Genomic DNA, 27,437 nt, shown 5'->3' with positions numbered 1-27,437 from the left:
CATCGTAAGGATCCGGTCGACGGTGATGCTGCAGAGGGTGCTGGAGGGAAAATGAAATGATAGCACGCCAAAAACAGTCAAATGAAAGCAATAAGCAATCGTGATTGCTCAAAAACATCAAGTAATGACAAGAAAAATTCTTTATTATTAATTATCTTTCTTTTGTCCATGTTTTCCCGTGTTATTCAATTTTTTTTAAACATTTAGAAATATTACTTGTGCTCTCGCGCGATGATCATTTTGACATGAAATGCGGCCCCCGGTTAAAAAAAAAAAAGGTTGGGTACCATTGGCATAGGAAATATGAGGCTTAACACATTTTAAAATCTTGCAAACCCTTGTTTTTCTACTTCTCCATAGCGTCCTCTCACATCAATCAATTCCAAGCAAACAAACAGGCGCGCCACGTGCATAGTGTGGCAAGATGACAGAACTAATGATAGGGTTGAAAAAGAAGAAAAAAAATGCTAGAACTCGACATAATTTAAAACCAGCTCTCCCGGAATTATTACTTTTTTTTCTTTTTTCTTTTGGCCTACTTCTCACTTCTTTTTATTATTATTTCTTTTTTTTTTTAATTCGGCATAACCCCAGCGTTCTTTTTCATTTCTTTTTTCAAGTGAACGAACGAGTTCTGTTGTGACAAAATTATGCAAGAGATAGGAAACCAAATTTTAAAAAGGTACTATATATTAAAGGAAATATTTTCGATTTTAGTTCCACAACGCTTTGAATTCGACAAAAAATAAAAGGATGACAGTAGAACTAAAATCCGTTCCGTTAAAAACACTTGATTCTTTCAATGGTCCACACCGGCCTCCCAGGAGTCTATTAAGACTCGCAAGTGGTTCGTGTAAAAGAAAAAAAGCAAGATTCCCCCCCTCCCTCCAATAAATGCTAGTTCTTCTTCAGATCATATATTTCATAAGCCGGGGTTTTTCTTTGAGGGGGGGGGGGTTCAGCAAAGAGGGAATCAACTGTATTTTCACCATTCACATGATGTCTCAGCAAAGGATTATTACTAAAAGTAATCATTTACCTCCCCAGTCTCCGCTACCGGAGCCTTTGTCGTAGTCTTCATCATCACCAACTTGGTTCCTGGGCCAAACGCCACTGCCGCTGCCTTCTGCCATGTATGAATCTGCTTGGGGCAGCTCTGGCGTGATGCTTTGTCGAAGTTGCTGCAAGAAAACAAATATATTTGCTATGGTACCTTTAAAAAACTCCACCAAAACATTCATATAAATAGATAATGTTTCATAAATCGAATCATTGAAAACATTTTCAAAGTCTGTTGTTTAATTTGACAATGAAAACACGCGAACTTAATAACATCAAATATCGAGAAATATCGAACGTGTTGTACACCATTGACTTGATTGATTTCTCAGTTTTCCTGCAGTACATATTATGTCATGAAAAATATTGACAACACCAGGTTTCCCACAAGAAAAAAAAAAGGTTGAGAAAAATCTCCCCTCGTTAAACAAAAGATTGAAAACTTTTAATCAGCGTGTTTCAGTTATGTGTTGAGCACTCCAAATTTTCTCAAAACAGAAATTGGTTTTTTAGACCCTGCTAGATTGAATTACAATGGGAAAACAGCAATATTGCCTGTCAGTGAAAATTCCACAAAAATATTTTGACAGTGTCAAATGAAAAAAAAAAGTGTACTAAACCTATTTTATAGCAGCTCCAAGAAGAGAGAATTTATCACAGTTGAAAGAAAAAAAAAAAGAAGAAGAAAAAAAAAAGCATCACTTTTGAAAATAAAGAGAAAGAGAGATTTTAAGTAAAATTATCATAAATAAAATCGTGAATAATTACTGTCCATCAAGTTTTCTGAAAAAAGTTAACATAAATTTATGAAGTTTTCACGGAGTGCATTTGAAATACAAAGGAAGCTTGCTTATTTAATTTGAGAAAACCCAACTACTATTTTGAAAGTTCGATTTAAGTTTAAAAATTCAGTTTCGAAGCCTTTGTTTCGCAATCTGTAACAATATAATCGAAAAAAAAAAAGAAAGAAAAATGTCTTCCTCAAAAGTTAGTAGCTACTTGTAGAAGCAACTTCGTTGTTTCGGCAGATCTCTTTTTCTACCTTCAAACATCTAAAAATTTTAGTTAAAACTAAAATACATCAAGCTATTACACACACACTATTACCAAAAGAAAAAAGAAAAGAAAAAAAGAGCGAAGAAACAAAGTGATAATACAATCGCACTCACCCGACTCATCTTCTGTAACTTTTCATCCAGTCCCATTATTACTAAATCATCAGTTTCTGGAGCTTTCATTTCAGGATTATACCTCTGAGCTGCCACTCCAACGCCTGCGATTGTCTTTGTGTACCTGGAAGAAGAAGAGCAACTCATTATTAAACATGACTCATATTTAAGAAAAAAAAATTGAGTTTGGTATAACATGTGCAAAAGTAACTCAAAGCACAAAAGAGAAAATTACCTTTGAAATACCTTACGTAAGGGGCAAAATTACTGGTGAGCAAAGGTCACAAGTTGACCAAATGAGAAAATGGCGAGTAAAAATAATCTTTTAAACGCCACCCGGTTTCCACACCAAAAACAATAAATTAGTGGAGTGTACAAAAAGTATCAAGTATTGTAAAAACAATTTTTCATTAAAACCAAAATGGAACTAGATCAGTTGAACTGTATAATATTGAAACTTTAATAAATTTCGGTATATGGTACTTTTCCCAACATTTTAAGATCATGTTTACAGCAAAAATTTTATATTTTTAAACGTTTTCTAAATTAACCTGAACTAAAATCATTAATAAAACAGAAAAAGAAAAAAGAGACGATATAATACGCAACTTGACAGTAATTACAAGGTTGCCAACTGCTCCGCATCTTGCGGAGTTGCTCTTCAAAAATAGCGAAACTCCGCAGCTCCGCAAAAAAGATGTCTTGCTCCGCATTTCCCGGCCGAGGGTTTTCAAGCATGACTTAGTGTTTAAAGCTGTTTTTGATTTTTATCCTAGTGCTTAAAATGATTATCAAAGCTCAAAAACAGTTTTAGATACGTGGTTTTAGTTATTTTTTATTGAATTTTATGCAAAATACCTAGCTGCTCTGCAAAATTTCAAAATGTTCCTCAAAATTACCGCAGATGCTCCTAGAATTGTTTCCCCAAGGTTGGCAACCCTGGTAATATTAAAAGAAAAGAATTAAATTAATTGGAATTTAGGGCTCTTTTTTTATTTTATATATATATATATATATATATATATATATATATATATATATATATATATATATATCAATAAAAACCCGAAGTCAACCTCGCTTGAAACGCAACCACACCACACACTAAGATTTTCGTTTTTAATGATGAAAAGGGTTTTTATTTACCCTTAATGTACTACACTGTGCGGCAAAGAAAAGAGAGAGAAAAAAAAAACCTGTCAAAATGCTTCTGACACAAATCTTGCTTATTCCTACGAAAAATGACCCCCTTGATCCAGGGGTTCTCAAACTTTTCCGACTGACGACACCCTTCACAGAATTAAAACTTTTTCACAGCACCCTAGCCTATCTGTATTACATACACGTAGACATATGTATCAAAGTTACCTCCGGAGTTTAGAAACCTTATTGACAAAAATATATTACCAATACAGCAACAACAATGGCTTTACTGGAGAATGAGACTGTACAAGTTTTGTTTACGAAATGTTCGATATATGGGCCTTTCGTGTTGCGGCAGATATCAAGTCCAAAGTTTAATTCTTGTTTCATTCGCTATAACATGTCACAACTGATCTGAGAAAACGTAGTTGTGATACTTTGGAATAAATATTTTTAATCACATGGTTCACGAGACTCGAACTCGCGATCTTTGAGGTAGCACCATGGCGACGGATGAACGTGATTGTCATCATCGGAACCTCGTCAAATCCAACTAGAGCCGCTATATAGGTAGGCCGGCGCATCAGCTGAAGTTTAGCCATTTTGGATCGGATTTTTCATTGTTGCGGAGCTAGGGTTAACAGAGAAAAGTTTCGGGTTTTGCCGAATTAGCCAAAAATAATATTTTATTGAATAAACAATTCACGTGTCGCTAATGATTGTTCCCAGTGAAAACTCAACAAACGCGATAATTTGCTAGAAAAGACAACCACTCACTCACGCGCTCCGATCCAAAATGGCTGAATTTAAGCTGATGCGTCGACTCGTATATATAGAGGCCTTAAATCCAACGACTGGGAAGCTTGTTATTGAGGAAATGAAGGGTGCTCCATCTTGTATGAACGGCCATTGATTTTATTTGGATGGGGAAGGGAGCACATTATATGAACTGTTAACATTCTTTTAAGGAGCTAAAGAGGTGATAAGTTCAAAAGCATGAACATTTGCAGCAAGGAGAGAGACTCACAGATGTATTCCTCTAAAAAATATTTCAAAAAATCGGCAGAAGTCTCTCCTTTTTTTTTTGGTCTAGAATTTTTTTTTTTTGCAATTTTTTTTCTTATTTTTCAGTGTAAAACCAGTGTATCATCCTTACTCCTACGAGTCCCATGCTCGAAAAATTTAGAAGATATAATAAAGCGTTGTTAGGGTTGCTCAATCCGCTATCATATGCATAAGTTTTATTCCCAATTTGCAGAAATTTTTCAGCCACAGATCTGGATACAAAACCATGAACATTTTAAAAAATTTTAAAAACTATCTTAATATGACCTTCTTAATATTAAATGAGGACAAACAGCAAGTACAGAGTAAGCACTATAAAAAAGAAAAATAATGAGCCAAAAAAAAAAAAAAAAAAAAAAAAGAGAGAGATTTGTTACGCGTAACCGCCAACGATTTAGTTAGAATGTAACCACACGTTTGATGGCGACCTTGACCACCACGGAGGACACTCAACTGCTGGTAATTGCTAAAAGACAGTAATAGACCAAGTTATGCACGCCAATGAGAGCATCGCAGCTTAACCATGCATGAATTTAAACTTAACATACAAAGGCTGTAATTTGCAAGTTCTTTTTCTTTTCTCTTTTTGCGAACGTTCATCATTAATTAGCCAACTTCTCAAACTGTCAGTGTATATTGACGGTTACACTTTTCACAGAGAATACCGATTATAACGCACAAATTTTGAAATAATAAATTCCAACCTAACGGTAGTGCCTGATTACTGGCCAGGAGCTTCCTCTCAAAATTTTCAGAAGGCTCAAGAATGGCAGAAACCAATTAAAAATTACATACTTTGCTTTGAAATGCTATTCGAAAGAGAATGCAAACATTAAAACTGGTTTCCATAAGAATGTTTGGTTAGTTTTTTTAAAAATGAGGACAAATGAGACAGTAGTAAGAAGCTAAGTGGATATTTTCAAGTTTGAGTAAAACGCGTTTCAAGTTCCAGTCCTAGGTAAACGGCTTTCATTCAAAAGTTTTTCGAAATCATTTTGTATAGCAGCATCTACTGGGCAAGAAATAGACTGAGGAGAGGTTCATTTACCATTTGTACTGGTTATCTCCAAATTTTTAATTTTAGAACTTACATCACTTTGCTTCTCACTGCCTCAAATGAGAACTAATTTCATAACCCACAAACTATTTTTAAATGTGGGATTTGACACATTTAGAATTAACAGGTTTGAGGGCCCGTCGTAAAGTATTTTTGGGTGCACTTTTAGAAACGAACGGAACTTCGAAAAATATTTTTCAAGTGCCTTTACGAATTCTCTCCGGGGCCCCTATGTCGTGGAGGCCTCTCACAATCGCGGCATGGTAAATCCGCCACTGATTTGACCAAACTTAGTCACCTTGCACTTTGGTAAAGTTTAATAAATAAAACAACTAACCACAAAATTGCAGTGCAACCATTTCCAATGTTCAAAAATTTGTATATCGTCGCCTCAGAGCCACAGTAAGATATCTTAGTGTTATTTCTGGGACTAGATATCTTACTGTTGCTCTGAGGTGACAATATGTTAATAGGGACAGGGGAAGAAAAAGCTTTGAACTGAATTCTGCTGGGCCAGTTTTTGAAACCAATATTTGTAGCATCATTGAGTTTTGTTTTAATGAGTCTAGAACTTTGGAAAAAATCCCAAAACAAAGAGTTGGGAACCCCAAAATCGGACTAACTGAGCTTTCCTTAACTTCGTAGGTCAATTGGGCCCAAAGGCTAATAATGTGTTTTTCTCAAGTGCTGAATCTTTCCCATCGCTAAAATTGTTTGCGTTCAAACTTGATAATATTACGAAAAAGAAACAAAACATAGAAACGAAAGTTACTGATGGATCGATGGACTACGATCCATAAGGAGTGTCAAAAACAAGAAAAAAAGTTTCTGCTGAGAACTTCAATACACACAAGTTTGAAACCTCTCTTTGCAAACTAAAAATAAACCTCTTTCATCATTTCAGACATTCGAGAAAGGAAAAATTTTAATTTTCCTCTTTTCCTGTTGAGAATCCCTACAGAGGATTCTTTTCCCAAGGATAAGAGAAATCCCCACTCGGCAATTCTTATGCGGAGGGCGATACTGCGGTTGAATTATTCCACGGTTGAAAAAGGGATGAATGGCCCCTCGTGGAAAAGGAATACGGACAACAGGAAGTGGGCATGTGGCTATTCAAAAGAGCACCAGCTATAAGAGATCTGAGAATTTTAGCAAACGAAATGGAAATTCTTTATTTGGAGAGTTCCGAGCAAAAGCACACTGCAGGATACGAAGGCAATTATTAAATTATGGATAGCAATTAAGAATTTAAAATTTGGTTCTATACCAAGACAACATGAATGCAATATCAGAATACAAAGTACTCATCGGATTGCTAATTTAAATATTGTCAACTTTCCCTTTTTTTTTGCAAGGTAATACATCTATTTATGTAAGGATAATTGTATGTCAGACAGAGACGAACATGGGGGGGGGGGGGGGATTAGACCATTGGATCTAAGGTTCAAGCAAATGTTTTACATCGCTTTCTAGTTCGACAACAAGGGCAAAAAGGGAAGGAAACGTCCCCCTCCCCTTTTTATTTTACCTTAAGCTTGCTCCCGCTGTTAATTCGAACTTGCATTTCAACAGCTTTTATACTAGCATCTATACGAGCATGAGCCCCCCCCCCCTTTTTTTTTTACCAAGACTACATCTCAGCCTGAAAAGTTGGAAATTGCAACATATCATATTTTGGCTGCGGGGTTCCCCTTAGATCTTAGGGATCCTGAAAACAAGCCGTAACTTATTAATGTATGTAGTGCTGTGAAGGTGCAGTAAATTTATCCGGCATAATCAACTTTCAAACCAATTGGGAAATAAAAGAAGTCGAAAATCGAAGACGATACATCGGAAACCTCACGATTAGTGCGAGTAGGAAGTCAATGCGTAAAAGCAGTAATACAAGGTTCGATTAGGTTGACCTATTCTCATCGAGTTAGGTCATATAAGTCATACATAAAAAAGTGGATAAAAATATTAAACACGATGGTGCAGTCGATGGTTGTCTAAGCAAAAGTGGCCCAATCATAGGGTTGTTTCAATTAAAAAATTGAATTATTGAGTTATTCTGCAGATTTTCTGCAGGTATCTTCAAATTAAGGTATACATTTTACAGAAATCAGCAAAGTATCTGTAGATTTCTTGCATCTGTAGAGAATTGTAAAAGCATCACATATATGTAATTTTCATGCGTAAATATCGAGTTTTGAGCCGAATAAGTGTCATTTGCGGAGATTTAGATCTGCTTTTAAATTGAAAAATCAGCAGATTTCTGCACAATTTGAAGACAGCTGCAGAAAATCGGCAGAATTACTCGATTATTGAAAATTTAAATCGCGACAGCTCTGTGATTGGACCACTTTTGCTTCAACAACCCACCTATACCATCGTATTTGTAATATTTTTATCGTTGTTATACTACGTAACTTATGAAGAAACTTGACGAGAGAGGTAATCCTAATTTGGATCTTAAACCATTATTGCGGGCTGACCTGCACTCGACAGTTGAAAAACTCGACTCTGAAAAACTTGTAATACAGTGCATTTAAAACCACGTTTCAAACGTTTAAACATTTACCACTTCTGAGATTGAGTTTTAAAAAATCGATTAAACTACTGTATCGAATTTATAACAGATTTGAGGCATATTTTTGTTACTTTTTAATGCATAAAATTATTTTTTGGATAAATAGTAAGAGAAGTCAAATATTTTTTGTCTTTTGCTATGCAGATCGAATGCCTGATTCAATTGGGACCTACTGCATCAGTATTTTCTGTCGGTTTACAAAGCTTTTCATGTAGTTCTTTTATTCGTGACTAAAAACAAAGGCAGTAAAAGGTGATCAGTTTCTTACACCACGGAAAGAAGAAAGAAAACGAAGACAACTAAATCAATAAACCACTTTAGGAAGTAAAAGAACAAGGGGATATTCCCCCATTTTCCCCTCGACTGGGGGAACCAAGGTGAAGGGGCAAAGCCGTAAATGGAATGTTTCCTCAGGGGTTCCACGTCGGCAGCAAGGGAATCTTCAACCCACACGAAAAAAAAATCTTCCGAGTGGTGCAAGTTTTGCCATTTCATTACTATAATCTGCTTAAAGGAAAACCGATACCGTTTTTCATGCAATGAAGACCCTTTCCCAATATAAATGTATTCGAAATTTTTTTTGAACATAATTCGGTTTTATGTCCTTTCAATGAGTATCAAAAGACAAGACTATGTATAAATTTCATTACTTTGTTTGTTTATTTATTTATTTTTTGCTCAAATCATTTCCTGAAACTCATAAAGATGCAGCGGGTGTTTCTTCTTCTTTTTTTATTTTTAATATCCCCTTTTGCAACCAACATAAATTTCTCCCCAATAGAATCTTTCTGTTTCTAAGCAGTTTATGGCGCCATCTCTTGGCTAAAATAAATTACACTAACCAAAAGTAATAAAGCAGAAGCAGTAAAAAGCACATGCAGATTTTTTTTTAGTCGCGTTGTTTGTAAGGTACAATAATGATGAAAAATTGTTTTAAAAATAATTCTATGGTTTTAATACATGCTTTTCTCTCTCTCTCTTTTAAAAAAACTATTTTATGTCACAAGGTCGGTTCATACATCCCTGGATCTACACCTGATAGGTCACGCACGACTTGCACTTATGGGAAAACTTCATTGCTCATTTGCCTGATTAAATTAAATCGCACAGTTCAATAAAGAATATTTCAAATTTGGACTGTTGAATCTTTAAAAAATCCTTCTATAGAATACAGAATAAATTAATTGCATTAATTGCAAGCTATTTTTTTTCTAAAACTATTTGCATTACAGCTGGATCGGAAATGTCATTTTTAGCAATAAATCTCTAAATTTCAATTTTGACGGGGATCTACGCTTTTTGGAAAAAAAAACCATCAGCAAGCAAAATGGAAAAGTGGCCACTTAAAAACGCTTTGTTTAAGGGTGAAATTCTGAGCTAGTGCATCAACTCTATCGTGTGAAACATTTACAATGACCAGCACTTTGTGATGAATATTCTCCCAATATGCGATTTACCAGTCAAGTAATCTAGTTACTCAGTTGATGGCGCCACTGAAATCAATTACTCTTTGCATGTAATGTTAGTAGCACCATCTATTGAGAAACTAGATTACTTGAACGGTAGATTGCATATTGGGAGAATACCCTATGATGCATCAATTCAGTTACTTGAATAAAACATTATAGTACACGTGAAGATAGCTTTATTTGAAGGAAAAGAAGAACCATTCGGAACCGAGGCTGGATCAAGCGATTGCTTTTGGAAGGAGTCATTCTGAACAAGAATCATAGTAGCTATTAAAAAAAATAGCTTAGAAAAGAACGAAAAGTAGAAACATTCTGAGTACAGATTATAGAAAATAGTTTGACTTATTGAAGCAACGAAAAAGAGAAACATTCAAAACAGATATTCTAGTATCTATGAAAATAGCTTAATTTCACACACAAAAACAAAAGAGAAACATTGAAAATAGCTGAACTGAATACAAAGAGCGAAAGCGAAAGGCAGAAATATTCTATGAGAAAATAACATGATCAACGGGCCAAAATCTCTGCTTTTTTGTTTCCCGAGTACATCACTTAACATACTCATACACTCATAAGTCAATTATTTCTTTGTCTTCCACAATAAGACAAATAATAACTAATGAAACGCGGCAGGTACAGAGAAAACATGTTCTGGGGATAACTAACTTCGATAATCAATTACCTTTACCACATCGGGTACCTTGATCAAATTGCCAGTTTTAGATTTATAATAATTCCTTATCACTGCACATCAGAAGGATAAGGAATCAATAAATACAACAAATAAATAAAACTGTAACAGAGCAATGTCGACATCCGCGGTTATTAACCGAAATGCAACTCCATGTTCCTGCTCCGGGCAACGCAATTATGCATAAAGATCTTGCTGGAGCAAGCACTCTTTCCGAGTTGCCTCCTTAAGGGCAGGGTGTAATCAATCTAGCGATTAATCGAAGGCATCTGTAATGAGCCAGCTGTTGCCAAAAACGTCGATAATGCTCGTGTTTAAAAAACGTTCAAGCGGGGCTTAGTAGCAGAAGATTGTTGCAAAGAAAAGGGGGATGGCCTAAAATTTGATTTACTGAGTTGTGCTTGAGAATATTTATTGGGCCATTCCACGGAAAATGGCCTTTTTGTCCCCGCACATGATATCTCATATATTTCATTAAAAATAATATTTTTTAAACCTTAATGACCAATTTTTTGTCTGCTTAACAAATTACAAACTTATGCGTGATTTCTCAAGCAAAACAATTTCGACCTTTAAAATTATAACTTCTTAATGAAATATGTGAACCGTCACGTGCAGGACAAAGGGTTGACTTTCTCAGGGAATAGCCGAGTTCTTTTAGGTAATTTTTAAAGGTAATCTTCGGTGGTTGTAGGGATAGCAGAAGGTATGCTGTGCCTAAACTGAAAAAAAAAAAAAATAATAATAATAAAAGGGTATACGCTAAAACTTTAGAGGGAAGACGATGGGTAACATATTAAAATATCAAAAATTAGTACTAAGGTTTTTTTATTTTTCAAAAAATAATATATCCTACACATCAGGGCGAAACTCAAATTCCTCCTGCAAAAATAAACGCGAGGGATGAAAAATCGAATTCATTAAAAACACATCGGATACGGTATTTTGCGCGCAAACCAGAAAGTACACGTCGTATATCCTCCACTACATCATTGGTAATCTTTAAACAAATAACAAAACAAAAGTTTGTGTCATTGTGTCAATAACTGCCCCTTTCAACAATTTTTATTGATATTTGATCAAACAACACTTTGCAACGGTGAAAATGCACTATTTCTGAAATTCGTCTTTTCAATCTCGATTTTTAGCATCACTCACACATTTATTCGATAACCTAAAAATTGTTACACGCTCAACTGACTGTTAGAACGCTTTTTTAACGATTCAAAATCCACGGTCAAACAAGATTTGTAAACGTCGCAGGAGATTAGTGGTCTCAAACGAAGCCACAGTGCCTCCAAAAGGTTAAGGGATATTTTTTAAAATGTACATTTCCTTTTTTTAATTCCAAATTAAAAGCAAACAAATCAAATAAATATGCACATAACAACATAAATGATGCCATTGGAGAAATGTAATCCTCCTAAATAATGGTCATATACGGGAACACATAATTCGAAAATTACAAATGATGAACCGATCCGCAAAATAAAGGATTGGGCAATATAAATGAGAGGGGGATTGAAAACATTCCAAGGAAATATGCTATTAAGCTAATAAGTAGAGACTTCTGGACATCTTAAGAGGCAGGAATCGTTAAAGTTAATTACAGTTCCCAAAGCTTTTAACGGTTCTGCTGTCTTTTCCCGGTCATTTACTTGAGTACTCTCGAAGGAAATGTTTTTGAACAGCAACTTGAAGCAGCTGACGCGGAATTCGTACTCCTAGCAACCAAAATCGTTTGCAGCGGGTCAAATGTGTTTTTATTGCAGGCGGCTAATATTAGGTTTTTATCTCATTACTTTAAAATATGATTCAAAAAATCGACTGTCACAAGAACAAGCAAAACTTTTTATACCAATTAGTTGAGTGAAAAAACGAAACAGGTACAAAGTATCGCATTGTAGAATGTATTTGGAATATAAACAAAACCAATCAGGGATTAACCGTGGGATGACGTGCAGTTAATTGATCTTTTTTAAGGGGTCACAGTTTCAAACACAGGTCACAGTCAACTTTCAAACATTTTTTTCAAATTTAAGTAATTTAATTTTATATTTCTTTGAAACCATAACATGCATAATTATTTCATAATCAATAATTTATTTTCAAAATTTAAAAATATTGCCTACTTTTTCTAAAAATTCAAAAAATTGAGGAAAATTTCAATTTTTTAAAATCTCTAAGGTTTTTTTTATTATTGCACTAATTTAAAAAAAGTTTTTTGCTAAACGATCACTATAATCATCTCTAAAAATCTGTGCATTCATTTGCTTATGGGTTTATTAGAAAATTTTCTGTGATTAATTATGTAAAAAATCAAAGTTTTTTTTTAAAAAAAAATTTGGTTTTTAAAGGTTTAACATGCTCTAAACATTTGAGTAATTTATAAAATGCTTATCCAACGCACAGTTTTGTCAAATATGTTATCCCAATTGCAAAAAGTATTACTTTAAAGCTGTACCTTTAATAGAAAAAAATCCTTAGGGATTCCAATGACATGAAAACACAAAAAAAAAAAAAAAAAAAAAAAAAAAAAAAACCATCATCGAGAAAAAGCAATTTAAAGTTTTTCTTTTGCATAAGAACACATAGCGAGCATGGCGTAAAACCACTCATAACTTTTTAAATATTTGAACTAAAGCAATGAAACTTTTCCCCTGTATTCAGAATAGCTTTTAGTTCCGAAATAAGCAATAAATAAGAATACTTCAATTATGAACATACTTTGTGAGTAATAAGAATACTTCAATTGTGAATGTATTTTGTTAATAATAAGAATGCTTCAATTATGAATGTATTTTGCTACTATCAAGAATACTTCAATAATGAAGGTATTTTGTTACTAATACACCTCAATCGTTACTATAAAGATACCTTCTCTTCACTAATAACCAATATAACAACGTCAACTACGAAGGAACGTGCTTAACTTCGGTGTAGACAATTTTAGCTGTGAAGTCAAAAACCTTAAACATTGAAATCAATGTAAGTGATCGAAAATACTACCTACTATATTTGCAAGATGTCTCAATTAATAACCCTTACTTATGCCCTCCAAATTATAACTACGACTAAACAAAAAACAAAGGTAACTAACAAAAACAAGCTATCGGTTGCTTATGCATTACTTTTTAACCAAGAAACCTTAGCTACGACAAACAAATACAACCAAGTAATAGCCAGGATATTCTAAATATTACTTATTGTAATACTATTATTATTATATTTTATTACTATTTACGTAGCACCACCTTAAGCAAAGTTATGAGACTTAGCTTAACTTTGGACAACACCTTTTTCCCTGCACTGTTAGAACTACAGGAGCCGTTGAAAGGTCCTTTGGCACCCTGGGGTGAAAGCAAGGTGCATACGGGTGAAAACGGAGGCTTGGAGATGTCCTTGCGGTTCTTTTGGCTCCTTTAAAAAGGGTGCCCAACTGTCACGTGATCTGTCACATGATATTTATGATTTTAATGGCGGCGTTCATGAAATGATAAAAGTCATTTTCACGCATTTTGTATTATTACGTTTATTTTTCAAATTTATTCTTCGTGATTACAGTAGTAGATGCCTTCTTCTGACGACTCGATTTTACTAAAAGGAGCTTGTAACCCTGTAACCGCTGTTCCATGCTTGTTTACAAGTCAATGAAGTGAAACTGCACCTTTACTTCGTTAAGTTTTTTTTTGTTCTTATATTTATTTCACGTATGATTATTTTGTTTCGCGCGCTATTCTTTTGAACGATGAGAAAATTATATAGTTTCGCTCACAATTCTGTAAATATCTTTGACTTTTTTTCGTTTTAATGAATCTACATCGCGTGTGCTGATATACATATGTGCTGAATTTAAGGTGAAACATTTTTTGACTTTGAGATATTTACCCACGTGATTTCATGCTGTCAATTGTTTCGAAAGCTAAATTGCATGCATTTTTATTTTGTTTCAAACTATTTGGGTCGTTGTACAGTCAGAGATGTTTTAAGAAAATTTTCTGCCTTGCGAACGATCCTATTGGTTTGAAACGCTGCTTCTCCTTGAACGAATGAAGTTGAAATTTCTGAAGATTTGTTTACTTCTCATCAAAAAAGTTTTAAGACTAAAATTTAAGGCTTGTGTAGTAAATTAAATCTTGACTAACATGCTTCACTATGAATAATGATGTGAAACACCTCTTAGCTGCTGCATAGGTTTTAAATTCAAATTTGGTAGGTTGTGGCAAATAGAAAAACATGCTTTGCTCTGGCAACGGAGCAACTGATATTTTTTGTATCCCCACTGACCAAAATTGTGGAAGGATCCTGATTGAGGAAGCAGTCTTGAATTTACAGTCAAACCCTGACTTAAGGCCCACCCTTTAAAGCACCAATCCTATTATACCACCATAATTGTGTCGCTTGTTATGACGCAGACCAATACCATGCTCCAAAAAAATGCTTTTTCAAAAAATTTTCTGATGTTTACAGTAAGTTGACAATTATTTAATTACAAATACTGTTTATTCCCTTCTGTATCTATAGTGTAATAAGCACTCCCACCCCGGTTATTCAAAAGTAGAGTACACCAAAATGTTTCCAGGCAAAAACGCTTTGTGGAGAGCTCGTTTGCAATAAACTTGTGGTCTACTCTCGACCGAAAAACACTATCAGTGGTTAAACAGGAAAGTGGGGCTTCGTTAACATGTGCCTGCATTTTTTACACCAGGGCTTAAATTTTACACAACCTTTACAACGCTTTTAGCTAACTGGGTTTATGGGATGAAATTACACCAGAAACTTGTCAATAGCTGGAGATATGTAGATTTAGTTGAAGGTGAAAAAAACAGTGCAGAGTAATGTTGAAATGAGAGATTCAGAATAACATCAACATATAGATTGTTTTGCAAAATCTTCCACAGTAAATGAATACATTGATGCTGAAAAATCAGTTTCAACTTTTGAAAATATGGCTCTCGAGGAAATTATTAAGTTAGCGATTCCGATTCATCTGAAGGAGAACTTGAGAATGTAAAAGGGAATTTTAAGTCAGAAACTGTAAAACGAACGTCGCATTTAGAAACTAACAAAATTCTTTAAGGAATATGCGACTGATAGAAAAATGTTGAACAGCCTTCTTGCATTAGAAAAGAACAGAGCTATCTATTTTGAGCAAAAAAAAAAGTCAAACTGAAACTAAAAAATATTAATATTTTGGACCAGAAAACAGGTAGTTTAGATAAACTAATTAATGTTGGAGCCTGAAATCTATTAATTTTTTTAACTTAAAGAGGTAAAATCGTGCTTTAATTTTATCACATTTCTTAACATTATTTGTAATCTTACACTTTATATTTCGATATATTACCAAAATCGATATAACGTTACTAAAAGATGGGATTTGACAGTGGAGTTATATCGGAGTTTTACTGTTACTATCAAACAGTCATATTAACATGATGACAGACTGCAGGGCTTTGTCGAAGCAGAAAGTGGCTCAATCACATAGGCATGATCTTACAGCATTGTATCCCAAGATGTCACGAAATAGTGCTCAAAGAACAACTCCATAACTTGAAGGTGAAAATTCTGGTTTTTAAAAGCAAAAGCATTAGGCTCAGAGCTGAAACATTAGGAATATTATCTAGTAATTGTGGGTACTAATAATGCAATATATTCATTAGGTTTTTAATTGTTGCTTTGTAGGAATTGAACATTTTTGTATTCTGTCACTTTTTTTTTTACCTGGGTGCAATGTGCTGTCAGATAATAGTACCAGGCTTGATGGTGCACTGATTTGGTGCAAGTAAAAAACACCATAACAAGATTAAAAAATAACTTTATAAAGTGCACAAGAAAGATGTTGAAAAAAAAAAAAAAACATTGTCTAGCGTGCATCATATACAGGGCCCTTGCTAGGGAATTCAAATTGTTAGCCAACAAATTAGTCAAATTTCAATTGCATTAGCCAAAGACCTAACTTTAGTTAATTTTAATTGTGAATTTAAAAAATTTCTAGAAAATTTCAATTGGAAAACAAAGGAGTAATTTTATAAAATAGACAATGCAAGTGCTAATATTTTAAATATGCAGTATACACTAACATTTTACTAAGCACTTAATAACAATGCATACGACATGGAAATCCCAATTTGTTGTTTTTTTTTCTTGCAGATTTTCTAATTATAATTTTGAGGGCGGAGGGAAAAATCTTTTTTCTATTTTTTATGAAAATTTCCGAAAATTTTCCGTTTGCCAAGAATTTTAGCAAATCGGCTTCTTTTGTTGAATTTACAATTTTATCACTTTTGGCACAGTGGCGAATCTTTAGCGCGGGCCCTGACATTTGTAGGTAAGTTTTCATTTATTCTATAATTCTGCATACATTATTTTATTAAAAATTACCGCAATGATGTACAATAACTTTGTTATATTCAGTTGGACTAAGCAATGTAGAAATTTCTACATCGTGATGCATCGCCAACCTTACATGGCAATGTCACAATACATCACAATGTAAGTTTTTTTTTTTTTTTTTAAGATACAGTGAAATCTTGTCACAACAAATACCAATACAACTAAATATCGGTTTCAACAAAGGAAATTTTCTGTATATTTCATTTCCATTACTTTGCTCTAATTCAATTGCAGCGAAAATTCCGTTACAGTGAGCAAAATTTACGGTCCCTTGAAGTTCGTTGTAACGAGATTTCACTGTAAACTGCTTGTTTAAATTTTACAAAATATATTCCAGATGAAAAAATATAAATTATCCCAGATACTACAAACAGATTCTAACGCTAGCAGGAAGTTGCCAAAAAAAAACTGTTTTATAGGGACAAGATAGCAATAAATATTACAGGTGTTCTGGTATTACAATGAATCTATTTTCCTAATGCAAAAACATGTGAGCAGTCTTTTAGCATTTAAAAAGGGGTTCATCAAAACACCAAAATATGTATATGCAATCTTAGTAGCTATTTTACACTTTAAGTGTTTTTTTTTTCTTTTGTTGTTGAATGATTATAAGATATATATGAACTTTGTTCATCAATATTTTTTCTGTCAAGAGCTTAAAAAACTGCATTTCCTGCAAGTTTTGGGAAAAGTGAAGGTCTTTGTTTGCTTATGATACTTCCACGCAGAGATAACAGAACTTAAATTTTTAGTTGGGAAATTTTTTTAATTTGCTGAATTGTACTGCATAAGCTATAAGTATGAATTCATCTTACGAGAAGAGACATTAAACTTCATTATTTTTTTAAAAGGTAAGTTCAAAAAGTAATCGTTAAATTTTATGAATCATCTGAAAAAAAATTGTGGAATAAGGGCATTTTTGTAGGTCACAGTAACCTCCCATCTGGGTGCCCCTGCTTCTACAGAATTTTGAAACAATTAAGATATTGAAACGGTAACGATTGTGGAATGGTGTCTGAATATTGGTGGTAGGATTTGTAGCCAGTGCTATATTGATGAATTGGTTTAGAGAAAAATTCTAATCTGATTTAAAGATGTAGGATGTACAACAGTTTTTTGCGATTCATTGCCCAACCCTAATATCCAGTAATATTCTATTGATGTTAATTGAGATGCACTAAGTAAAAAAATATTCAGTTGAATTCCTGGTTAATTTTTTTTATCTGAAAAATTTAATTTTTATTTTATGCCAATTTGAAATATTTTGCAGTAAGATGCCGCCTCTACGCCAAGGCTAAGGCCCCAGAACAAGATGTAATGTACCAAACAGCCTGATCACATCCTGAGACTGCAGTTTGGATCTTTTTAGAACTCCTCAGTCAGAATTGGTGAATAACTGAGCAGATGGCAGATGATATCTCAATCGAAGCTGAGAGTGCCTACAAACTGGTAGATAAAGTGAATTCACCAGCGAGTGTTCGCAACATGGTATGGTTCCACTTGTGAGTTGAAGACAAAGTATAAGGTATTTAGCAGTAAGTTACTACCCCTAAGCCAGGGCTAAGTCGGAACTGAATTGAGATGACATCCGAAACCAGCTCTGTTATTCACTATTCCTGACTGAGGAGTTCTAGTAAGAACGAAACTACAGTCTCAGTATGTGATGACCGGGCTGTCGGGGTATATTGCATTCAATTTTAAGTAGTTTATCTAATTTGTGTCTTATGTGAAATTTAAATGCACTTCCATCAAAAATCCTAAATTTATTTTCCTTAAAAGCATATTTTTTTAACTTAAAATAAATAAAAAATAAAATAAATTTTTCCAAAAATAACTTAATGTAGTACAACTAATCTTGGCTATGTTTATCAGTAGAGACGTACCAAGTATTCGGTAACTACCGGGTACTCGGCTTGCTCGCACAATTTGCCGAGTACTCAGTACTCGAGCAAATTTTGATCAGGTACTTGGCCAATACCGAGTAGTTGTAAAAAATTGAATAATGTTCAAAGCAGATGTTACAATTAATAAAAAAAGTGCAAGCATATAAATAATATACTGCAATCATTTACAATTCAAATTTACAAGTCAAATTCAAATTCTGAGTATAATGAAGTTTGTTATGCCTCAATGGAGTAAATCTTATATTTTAATGCCCCAAAATTAATGAAACTTATATATTAAAAATGGGGCAAAAAGGCAAGTACAGAAAATATGAAATTTTTATACTATTAAATGGATTTTTGCCACTAACAAAATTATTTATAAGAAGCATAAAAATACCCTTTCTTAAAAAATAAAACAATGTTAAAATCACAAATGTGCAGGAACACTGTAGACACGTGTTTTGGCATTTCAAGGAATGCTTTTTATAATGCTCAAAATGTGAGCTTATGGATTTAAAGACATCCGACAAAAGTCGGATTTTTTTACGTTCATTTGCTCACATCTTATGCACTGAAAAAGATGTTCCTTGTAATGCAGAAGAATGTGTCTGCAGTGCTCCTGCACATTTGTACTTTTAACATTGTTTCATTTGCTTTAAAAAATTATTTACATTTGTCTGACTAGAAGTATAGATTGATATAATTTGTTTTAATTCCAACTTAATAATCCTACCTTTTATGTATTTGCTTATTTTTACTTTAAAAAATAACTTATTTGTAAAATTATTGACACAAACAAAATCTTTTAAATAATACATAATTAAATTTCAGCTGGAATTTTGTTTTAAAAACTATTTTTTTTATATGGAGGTCTATACTACTATTCCAATGAGTTCACAATTTGTCACGTGTGTGTCCGTGGTTCTTCTTAAAATATAATTGGAACTCGGTACTCGGCTGAGTAGCGAAAGGCCGAGTACTCGGCTACTCGGCCAAAGTGCTGCTCGGTACGTCTCTATTGATCAGAAATTCTGCATAAACTGATTAGTTTCTTTTCTGGGGATATAGGGTTTCATAACTGACAATCATGATAACTGGTTATGTTGTAAGGTATAATAACTATGTTTATGTTTTACAGCCTGTACATTGTAAATTTTCATCTTTTCACGAGGTTACTATGGGACTGAGAAATTTTCAAAGTTAAAGGGCTGTAAGTTTACAGCCTTATTTTGGCTTTGGTTGACAAAAAATAAACTTTATAAAGTGTTTAAATAGTATTAGTTACACTATCTTTTTTTTTTTAAATTTCATAGCAGTTTAAAATAATATCGTAATCTTTTACTTGTTAGTTAGAATGCATTGTTCTTAATTATCTATTTAATATATAATATTCTAGGATTGATATAAACTCATTTCCTTTGTTGTTCCTAGTGTAGATCAGGCACCTATGGTACAATGGTTCGAAGTCATGTTTCCTACTGTTTTGAATTGGGATAAAGCACTGTTCCAATGTTATCCCAATCAATGGGGTAAGATTAGGACAAATTTAGATTTTTTTAAATAAAATATCACTATAACTAGAGTTATTCTTTTGCCATATCTTGTAAGAGGAATACTCAATTGACATATTTGTGATTCTTTAGCTTTTTTCTTTGAAAATAAAGATAGGAACAGTTAAACTTTGAAAAATGTTCCAAAGTTATCCCATCCTACAGTACTTTTAATAAAAGGTAGCTTATAATGCTTAACTTTATTTACAAATTCTGGAATACAAAAATCAAGTTGAACAGACAGAAAACAATTGTTACAACAAAACGATTAGAATTCAAAATTGAAATGTGAAGTTGTTTTAACTAATGCAATTTTAATGTATTGGGTTTAATGGTTGATATCTAGAGTAGAATGTTAGGATCAGCATTTAGACAGCTTCAGTGTATAGTTTTGGTTACTGCATAAGTTAAATTCAGATTTGCATATATAAGTTATGACAGTTGGAAGGACAGGCTTTGTGTTTTCAACAGCTGGGGTTTTTTGGTGTCCAGCCAAAACCAAAAATGGGTAATCACAGACTGACAAAAATTGTAAAATCTTTGGAGGCAAGGAAAATTGGTGAGCTCCTGACAAATTGTTTTTAGAATTTGTGAGGAAATTCATAATAACATGGTTTGTAGGATAATATTGTTCTGAAATAACTAATTGCCAAGGTATTTCTTTTTTAGTCAGACCTTCAAGTGAAGTATCTGTAAGGTAGATTTAAAGGTGCAGTTTGAAGTTATGTCTATCAAGCATACATATTCACATGATGACAGACTACAGGGTTTTCTCAAAGCAAATAACGGTTCAACCACCTACGCATGATCTCGCCACACTGCCAGTGGCCAAGGGCGAATTCAGGGGAGGGTCAAAAGGTGACCCCCCCCCCCTGTGGTGAAAAATATTTTTTCATTAGTTACAAAGTCTTTAGCATTCCGTAAGAGAAGGTATAGTGGGAAAATGTTTCTATAAAATAAATTTAAAATCTTTTTTCCTTACTTAGTGTTATTATTGTTGAACTTCACTTTTATAGAAACTGGAAGCTTAAGTGATGATTGACTTTTCAGGCCTAACTGAAGAAAATATAAAGAAATTCTATTGAAATATTGCCAGGAAAAACTTAAGTTAAAAATTTGACTGGAAAATTTTTTTGGGGTACAAGCATGAATAAAAAAAAGGGGGAAACTTGCTGTTTACAATCCTGCTCACCTTAAGTTCACATCTTGATTGCATTGTAAAAGAGTTTTATTTTTAATGTGTGTCTACATGAAGTTGTTGTACAACATTTTAATGCCACATTGTTGTGCCTTTCTTGTTTCTTGTTTTCATGGAACAAAAATTTTCTCGACACATTGACTATAAAAAATGTATAGAAATATGTTGTTTGGAAAATTAACTTTAACCATGAAGAATGTAGCAATTAATGAATTTAAATTAACATTTTTTATGTGAATGATATTTTTTTAGAATACATATGTTGGTAATTTAATAGAATAACATAAAAATATTAATTGAAATGGCAATACAGTGGAACTGCAATTTTCCGATTCAATTGAAACTGAACCCCATTCGGATGATTGGATTTTCATTAGTCAATATTTGTGTTGAAAAGGGGAGAAAAGAACATTTTTAGAGAAAAAGTCTTTGATTAATTGAAAGGAAAGTCAACACATTAACTTGTGTGTGTGCTGAGCATATTTACTTGTGCTGTACATTAGAAGCTTCTGCACTATGACACTGACTCTTCATCCCAATAATGTTTGTGCTGCACTAGGTTTGTATCTTTTTAATCACTAGTATCTTTTTAAAAATTTATCTTACTTTTATCATCCCATTAACGTTTATGCTGCGCCTACATTAGATTGGTAGTCTAATCTTTTAAAACTTATCTTATACAGTGAAACCTGTGTAAGTTGACCACTTGCGGTGCACTACTTTATTGATCAATTTAAACAGATGGTCAACTTATAGAGGTTGATTTATACGATAAAGGCTAATTACGTTCCTGAAAAAAGGCGGTCAACTTACAAGGGTGATCAACTTTACAGGTTTTACTGTATTTTTGTTTCAGAAATTCTGAAAGTGATTCGGAAAGTTGGAGTTTGCATAATTGAAGTTCTACTGTAAGAGATATTCTAAAATCTGAAAAATTGATATGGCTTTCAAAAAACACAGTAGAACTCAGAGTTTACATATTGTATCAGATAAGGGTCTGCAGGGCTTAAAAATCTAAGCATATTATGAGGAGATAACATTTCCGGGCTTATTGGCCGTGGTCTAGTTGGAGTAGAAATTCCAGACGTTTCGGCTTGCTTTGCTGCAGCCATCATGAGCCCGGAAATGTTATCTCCTCATATTGACGCCGGCCGTGAAAGCCTTAAACAGTATCTAAGCATATTGTTTAAAAATTCGATTCTTTACCACTCGTCACTCTAGGGTAAAGAATCAAATCCGTACCTGCCACTATTTGTAGTTTAACCAGTTGGATGTGACCCTGAAGATAGCTCTGATTTTCTGATTCAGACCAGAAAATGAGCAATCCCTGGTCCAGCACCCCCAGAGGTATCGTTTCACTTGGAGGAGTGTGTGTAACATCCCCCCTCAACTCTTTACCAGTGGACTATTGGAATAAATCTGTAACACTTGCTTGTTTTTTGTTTATATGTATAATTTTATTTACAGCACATTCTGTACTAGCAACTTTTTACAAATTTGCTCCTTGGCTTGTATTTGCAATAAAATTTTTTATGCATTGACTAGCATTCAGAACCATTGGTGGTCTGTTGTACCGAGACGAGTAAAAATTGTTTCAGACCACCATTAAGTCGAATTCAGTATAACGTGGTGCCAGTGGTTGATCACAGTCAATTAAGAAATTTCCTGTTACAGTCAAACCACATTAATGAGTTGAGCGAGTGGCGCAGACTTCATATTTTTAAGGTTTGTTTTTAGGAAATTTTAATTTTTATAATTTTTTTTTTTTTTTTGGGGGGGGGGTGCTTTCACCCTCATAACATGTGGGTAGGAATTCCTATTTAAAGGGGAACATCCCCTTCGGCTATAACTCTGCAGTAGGGAAAAACCATCGGCCTTCTGGATTTAAAAAAAATCAAGCTATTTATTCGAATAAGACCAAAAGTAGTAGGGCCTATTGGTGGTGGGGGGGGGGGGGATAGAGCGGGTCATGGTGCAGACTTCAAACTTTTAAGGTTTATTTTTTAAAGATTTCAGTTTTTGTGGTGATTTTCTTTCTTTTTTCGGGGGGGGGGGGATTGACCCCCCTCGTTTTACTTAAGGGGTTAACTTTTACTTTCAGGAAAGCACCCCCTTCCCGAAAGTAAATGCAATATGGAACAGGCATCAGCCTTTTGGATAAAAGAAATTCAAGCAATTTATTGCAATAAGATCAAAAGCAGTGGGTCCTACGGGGGGGGGGGGGGGGTGCAGTGGGTCATGGCACAAGCTTCAAAATTTTAAAGTTTTTCCTTTAAAAATTTTAGTTTTTTGATGATTTTAATTTTTTTTAAGGACGGGGGGGGGGTATGCCCTAGACCCCCTAATACCTGAGGGGGTGAAATCCTATTTTAGGGGGAACATCTTCTACAAGTGACTGATATAGGGAAAAGCCATCGACCTTCTGGATTAAAAAAAATCAAGCTTATTATTTGAATAAGACCAAAAGGTAGTAGGGCCTAAGGGGGGAGGGGGAGTGATGGAGCGGATCATGGCGCAGACTTCAAATTTTTAAGGTTTATTTCTTAAAAAAATCAGTTTTTATGGTGATTTCCCTTTTTTTGGGGGGGGGGGTTGACCCCCCCCCGTTTTACCTAATCGGGTTAACTTTTACTTTCAGAGAAGCACCCCCTTCCCGAAAGTAAACGCAATATAGAACAAGCATCGGCCTTTTGAATAAAAGAAATTCAAGCAATTTATTGCAATAAGATCAAAAGCAGTGAGTCCTACGACGGGGGGGGGGGGGGTGGAGCGGGTCATGGCGCAAGCTTCAAAATTTTAAAGTTTTCCTTTAAAAACTTGTTTTTTGATAGTTATGTTTTTTTTTCCGAAGGAGGGGGGGGATGCCCCAGACCCCCCCTAATACCTAAGAGGGTGAAATCCTATTTTAGGGGAACATCTTCTTTTACAAGTGACTCTGCAATAGGGAACAGCCATCGGCCCTCTGGATAAAAGAACGTTCAAGCTATTTTTGTTCCATTAAGACCAAAAGCAGTGTGGCCTACGGGGGGGGGGGGGAGGGGATAGTTGAACGGGTGGCGCAGACTTCAGATTTTTACGGTTGGTTTTTAAAAATTTTTAATTTTCATATTTGGGGGGGGGAGCCCCCCCCCATGACCTGAGTAGGGTAAATTTCTATTTAGGGGGCATCCCCTTACGCCCTGTAACTCTGCGATAGGGAACTGGCATCGACCATCTGGATAAAAAATTTAAGCATTTTATTCGAATAAGGACAAAAGCAGTGTGGCTTGCGATGGGGGGGGGGAGGGGTAGTTGAGCGGGTGGCGCAGACTTAATATTTAAGGTTGGTTTTTGAAAAATTTTAGTTTTTTTTATTGTTTCGTTTTTGTGTGGGGGGGGGGAATCGCCCCCCCCCACCCCCATGAGGGGGGGAGAATTACTATGTAGGAGGAACATCTCCTTCCGCAAGTAACTGCAATAGTTAACAGCCATCGGCCATCTGGATAGTAAAAAGTCTATTCCAATAAGATTAAAAACAGCGGGGTGTACCAAATGGGGGGGGGGCGGAGTGGGTCATAGCGCAGACTGCTTCAGTCAAAAAAGGGGATGTTTTTTAAAAACTATCGATTTTTTACGATCTTGTATTGGGGAACAGCCCCCTGAACCCCCCCTCCCCCCAAAAAAACCCCTCCCCCTCCCCGTACCACATGAGGGGCTACCTATTTTCCATTGGGGGAGGGGTAGCGCCCTTTCCGCAAGAACTGAATATTAAAACCTGCAATAGGGAAAAGTGAGGGTGCCATTTCTCACTCCTAGTATGCCATCTTTTCACCTACGGTGCACGCTGGGGTTAAGGGTGCCAGTTTTTCACCCATTTTAAGGGTGATATTTCGGCACCGTATAGGGTGTCGCTGGTGAACAAGCTTTTCACCCTTGAAAGGTGCCAATCGCAACCTGTAGTTTTAACAGTGTGTCATGGAAGAAATACATTCGATTTATATTTTTTTTTTACCGATATTAAAATGCGAAACATCATAAGACTTTTTTTTTGGGGGGGGGGGGGGCTAGTACAAAACAACAAAAATAAAATTAACTTATCTACTAGTTCCAGACAAAATGTTTCCGTCAACTAAAAAATACACGGCACCCCCTTCCCTCCTTCATGATAAATATTTATTTATCTGAAAATTTTGTGAAAAAATTTCGAAATTATTAATAACAAATCATCCATAAAATTAATTACAACAAAAACCTTCGTACTAAAAGTTTTCGCTTCAGTGTCATTTGCATGAATTTTCTATTTGACCAAAGAACATTACGAAAAAAAAATAACCACACACACGCGCACACACATAATTAATCTACTATGCAATTTTAAAGTACAAATTTCACTCTTTTTTAGCTAGTTTCACACCAAAAAGTGAATAGTAACTCGTGATTTTTGACGGTAAAAGTAATACTTTTGGTAAGTTTTTAAATTAAATTTGACATGATGAGAGAGAGAGAGAGAGAAAAAAGAAAAAAAATGTCACACCACATTATTTTGTCTTAAGAGAAAATATTCTGCTCTTTTGTTACAATTGAAATAAAAGCTTGGCTATCATAGATCTGCCATATCGTTTTCTACAATAAAACAAACATTCAGGACGGAGAAAATAATTGAGAATGAACGAAAAACGCGAAATTATTTTGCATTTGTCGAGTACATGAAAATAATATACCTCACTGCATTGGAATTTCAAATAATATTCATAATTATCACTAGGAGCTGCTTTTCTGAAACGGGGGGGGGGGAGAAAAGATGATTATTTCAAAGCAGAAAGATTAATCTTAATATATAAAAATCAATGTCCTGAGATAATATATATACATATATATATACATATATATATATATATCAACGCACAGCCGAAACCGCTGAAGCTTCAGACTTGAAATTTGGCAGGCATGTCCGCATGATTACGAAAGTAACCACTAAGAAAGGATTTTTCGAAATCTCAATTAGTTCGGGAGAAATTAATTAAAACCTCTTAATTTCTGAGAAATAAAAACCTGTCATTGAATTCAAATCCCTTATTTTCGAAGGCTTTCCTCCATTCAAATCATTATTCAGTACTTCATCTCAACTTTTGGTCGATAGCGAACTATAAATTTGATATTGTTTTTGTTTCTCACGTGGTTCTTCGAGGCTTTTCTCAAGTCAAATCATAATGTTTCTGTCTATTGCTTTCATTTCTTCAAAACTAGAAACTAAGTTTTTAAGAACATCATCACAGGCGAACTATCCTTTTGAATTTAGAAGAGTACAGTTTCCTGTTAAAGTTTGCTTTGCAATAACCATTAATAAATCACAAGGACATACATTAAAAGTAGCAGGGACCAATTTAAGAGAAGACTTTTTTTCACATGGCCAATGTTATGTAGCTTTCTCCAAAGTCAGTCCATCAAGCAGCTTAATAATTTTAGCACCAGAAAAAAAAAACTAAAAATGTTGTATACAAAGAAGTTCTTGCTTAAACATAGGTATATCAATAAAATGTGGATGGCCTGTGTTTGCAAAGATAATCAATACTTTAAAAGGATCGTTAATAACAGTTAAAGATCGGTTAAGGACAAAGGCATATATGTAAGGAGTTCAGGGGCCACGGGATCCTCCCCAAATTAGAAAAAGTTATAGGTAATAAGTAATTATTATAGGGGATTTTCGAAACTAGGTGCACCAAGCACTGTTAACCCCTGCTAATTCCATTACCCGAGCAATGCCGGGTACGGGAATGCTAGTATATATATATAAAGGGTGTCCCAAAATTAACGCAAGATTTGAATCTGCCGCCATTTTTGCAATAAATGGTTGGCAACCCTGAAAAAAGAACAATTTGACAGCTGAGAGTTTAGGGTAATCAAAAATGGAGCGTTATACAATAACGCGCTTTCATTATTGAACAATTGTTTCAAAAATAATGAAAGTTGAGGCTGGTCAAGCAGTTACTGTTATTGGCGCTCGGTATCGCAACATGGTAATGCACGGGGGGTTGCGGGCTTGTTACATAGACCTTTGAATTCAAATAACCCCGTAAGAAGAAATTTAAAAAGGTTAAATCACACGATCTAGGGTGCCAATTCTGATCACCGAAATGAGAGAGTACGCGACTAGGAAATGCCTTATGCAGTAATTGAAATGTTTCACTCTCTCTAGCTGTATGGTA

General features: G+C 34.5%; 1 protein-coding gene across 1 annotated transcript in view; it reads right to left on the bottom strand.

Moving 5' to 3' along the window:
* LOC129235202 (glypican-5-like) overlaps positions 1-27,437 on the bottom strand; it is a 202,983-nt gene that overhangs the window by 3,839 nt on the left and 171,707 nt on the right. Inside the window, exons 5-6 of the mRNA XM_054868908.1 lie at positions 2,229-2,352; positions 1,040-1,181 (exon numbers count right to left, since the gene is read on the bottom strand). Coding sequence (XP_054724883.1) covers positions 1,040-1,181; positions 2,229-2,352 — 266 coding nt within the window. The remainder of the gene's footprint in view (positions 1-1,039; positions 1,182-2,228; positions 2,353-27,437) is intronic.

Source organism: Uloborus diversus, chromosome 2, assembly GCF_026930045.1.
Source record: "Uloborus diversus isolate 005 chromosome 2, Udiv.v.3.1, whole genome shotgun sequence".
NCBI classification, from domain to species: domain Eukaryota; kingdom Metazoa; phylum Arthropoda; class Arachnida; order Araneae; family Uloboridae; genus Uloborus; species Uloborus diversus.
This window is presented reverse-complemented; position numbering and strand designations above follow the sequence as displayed.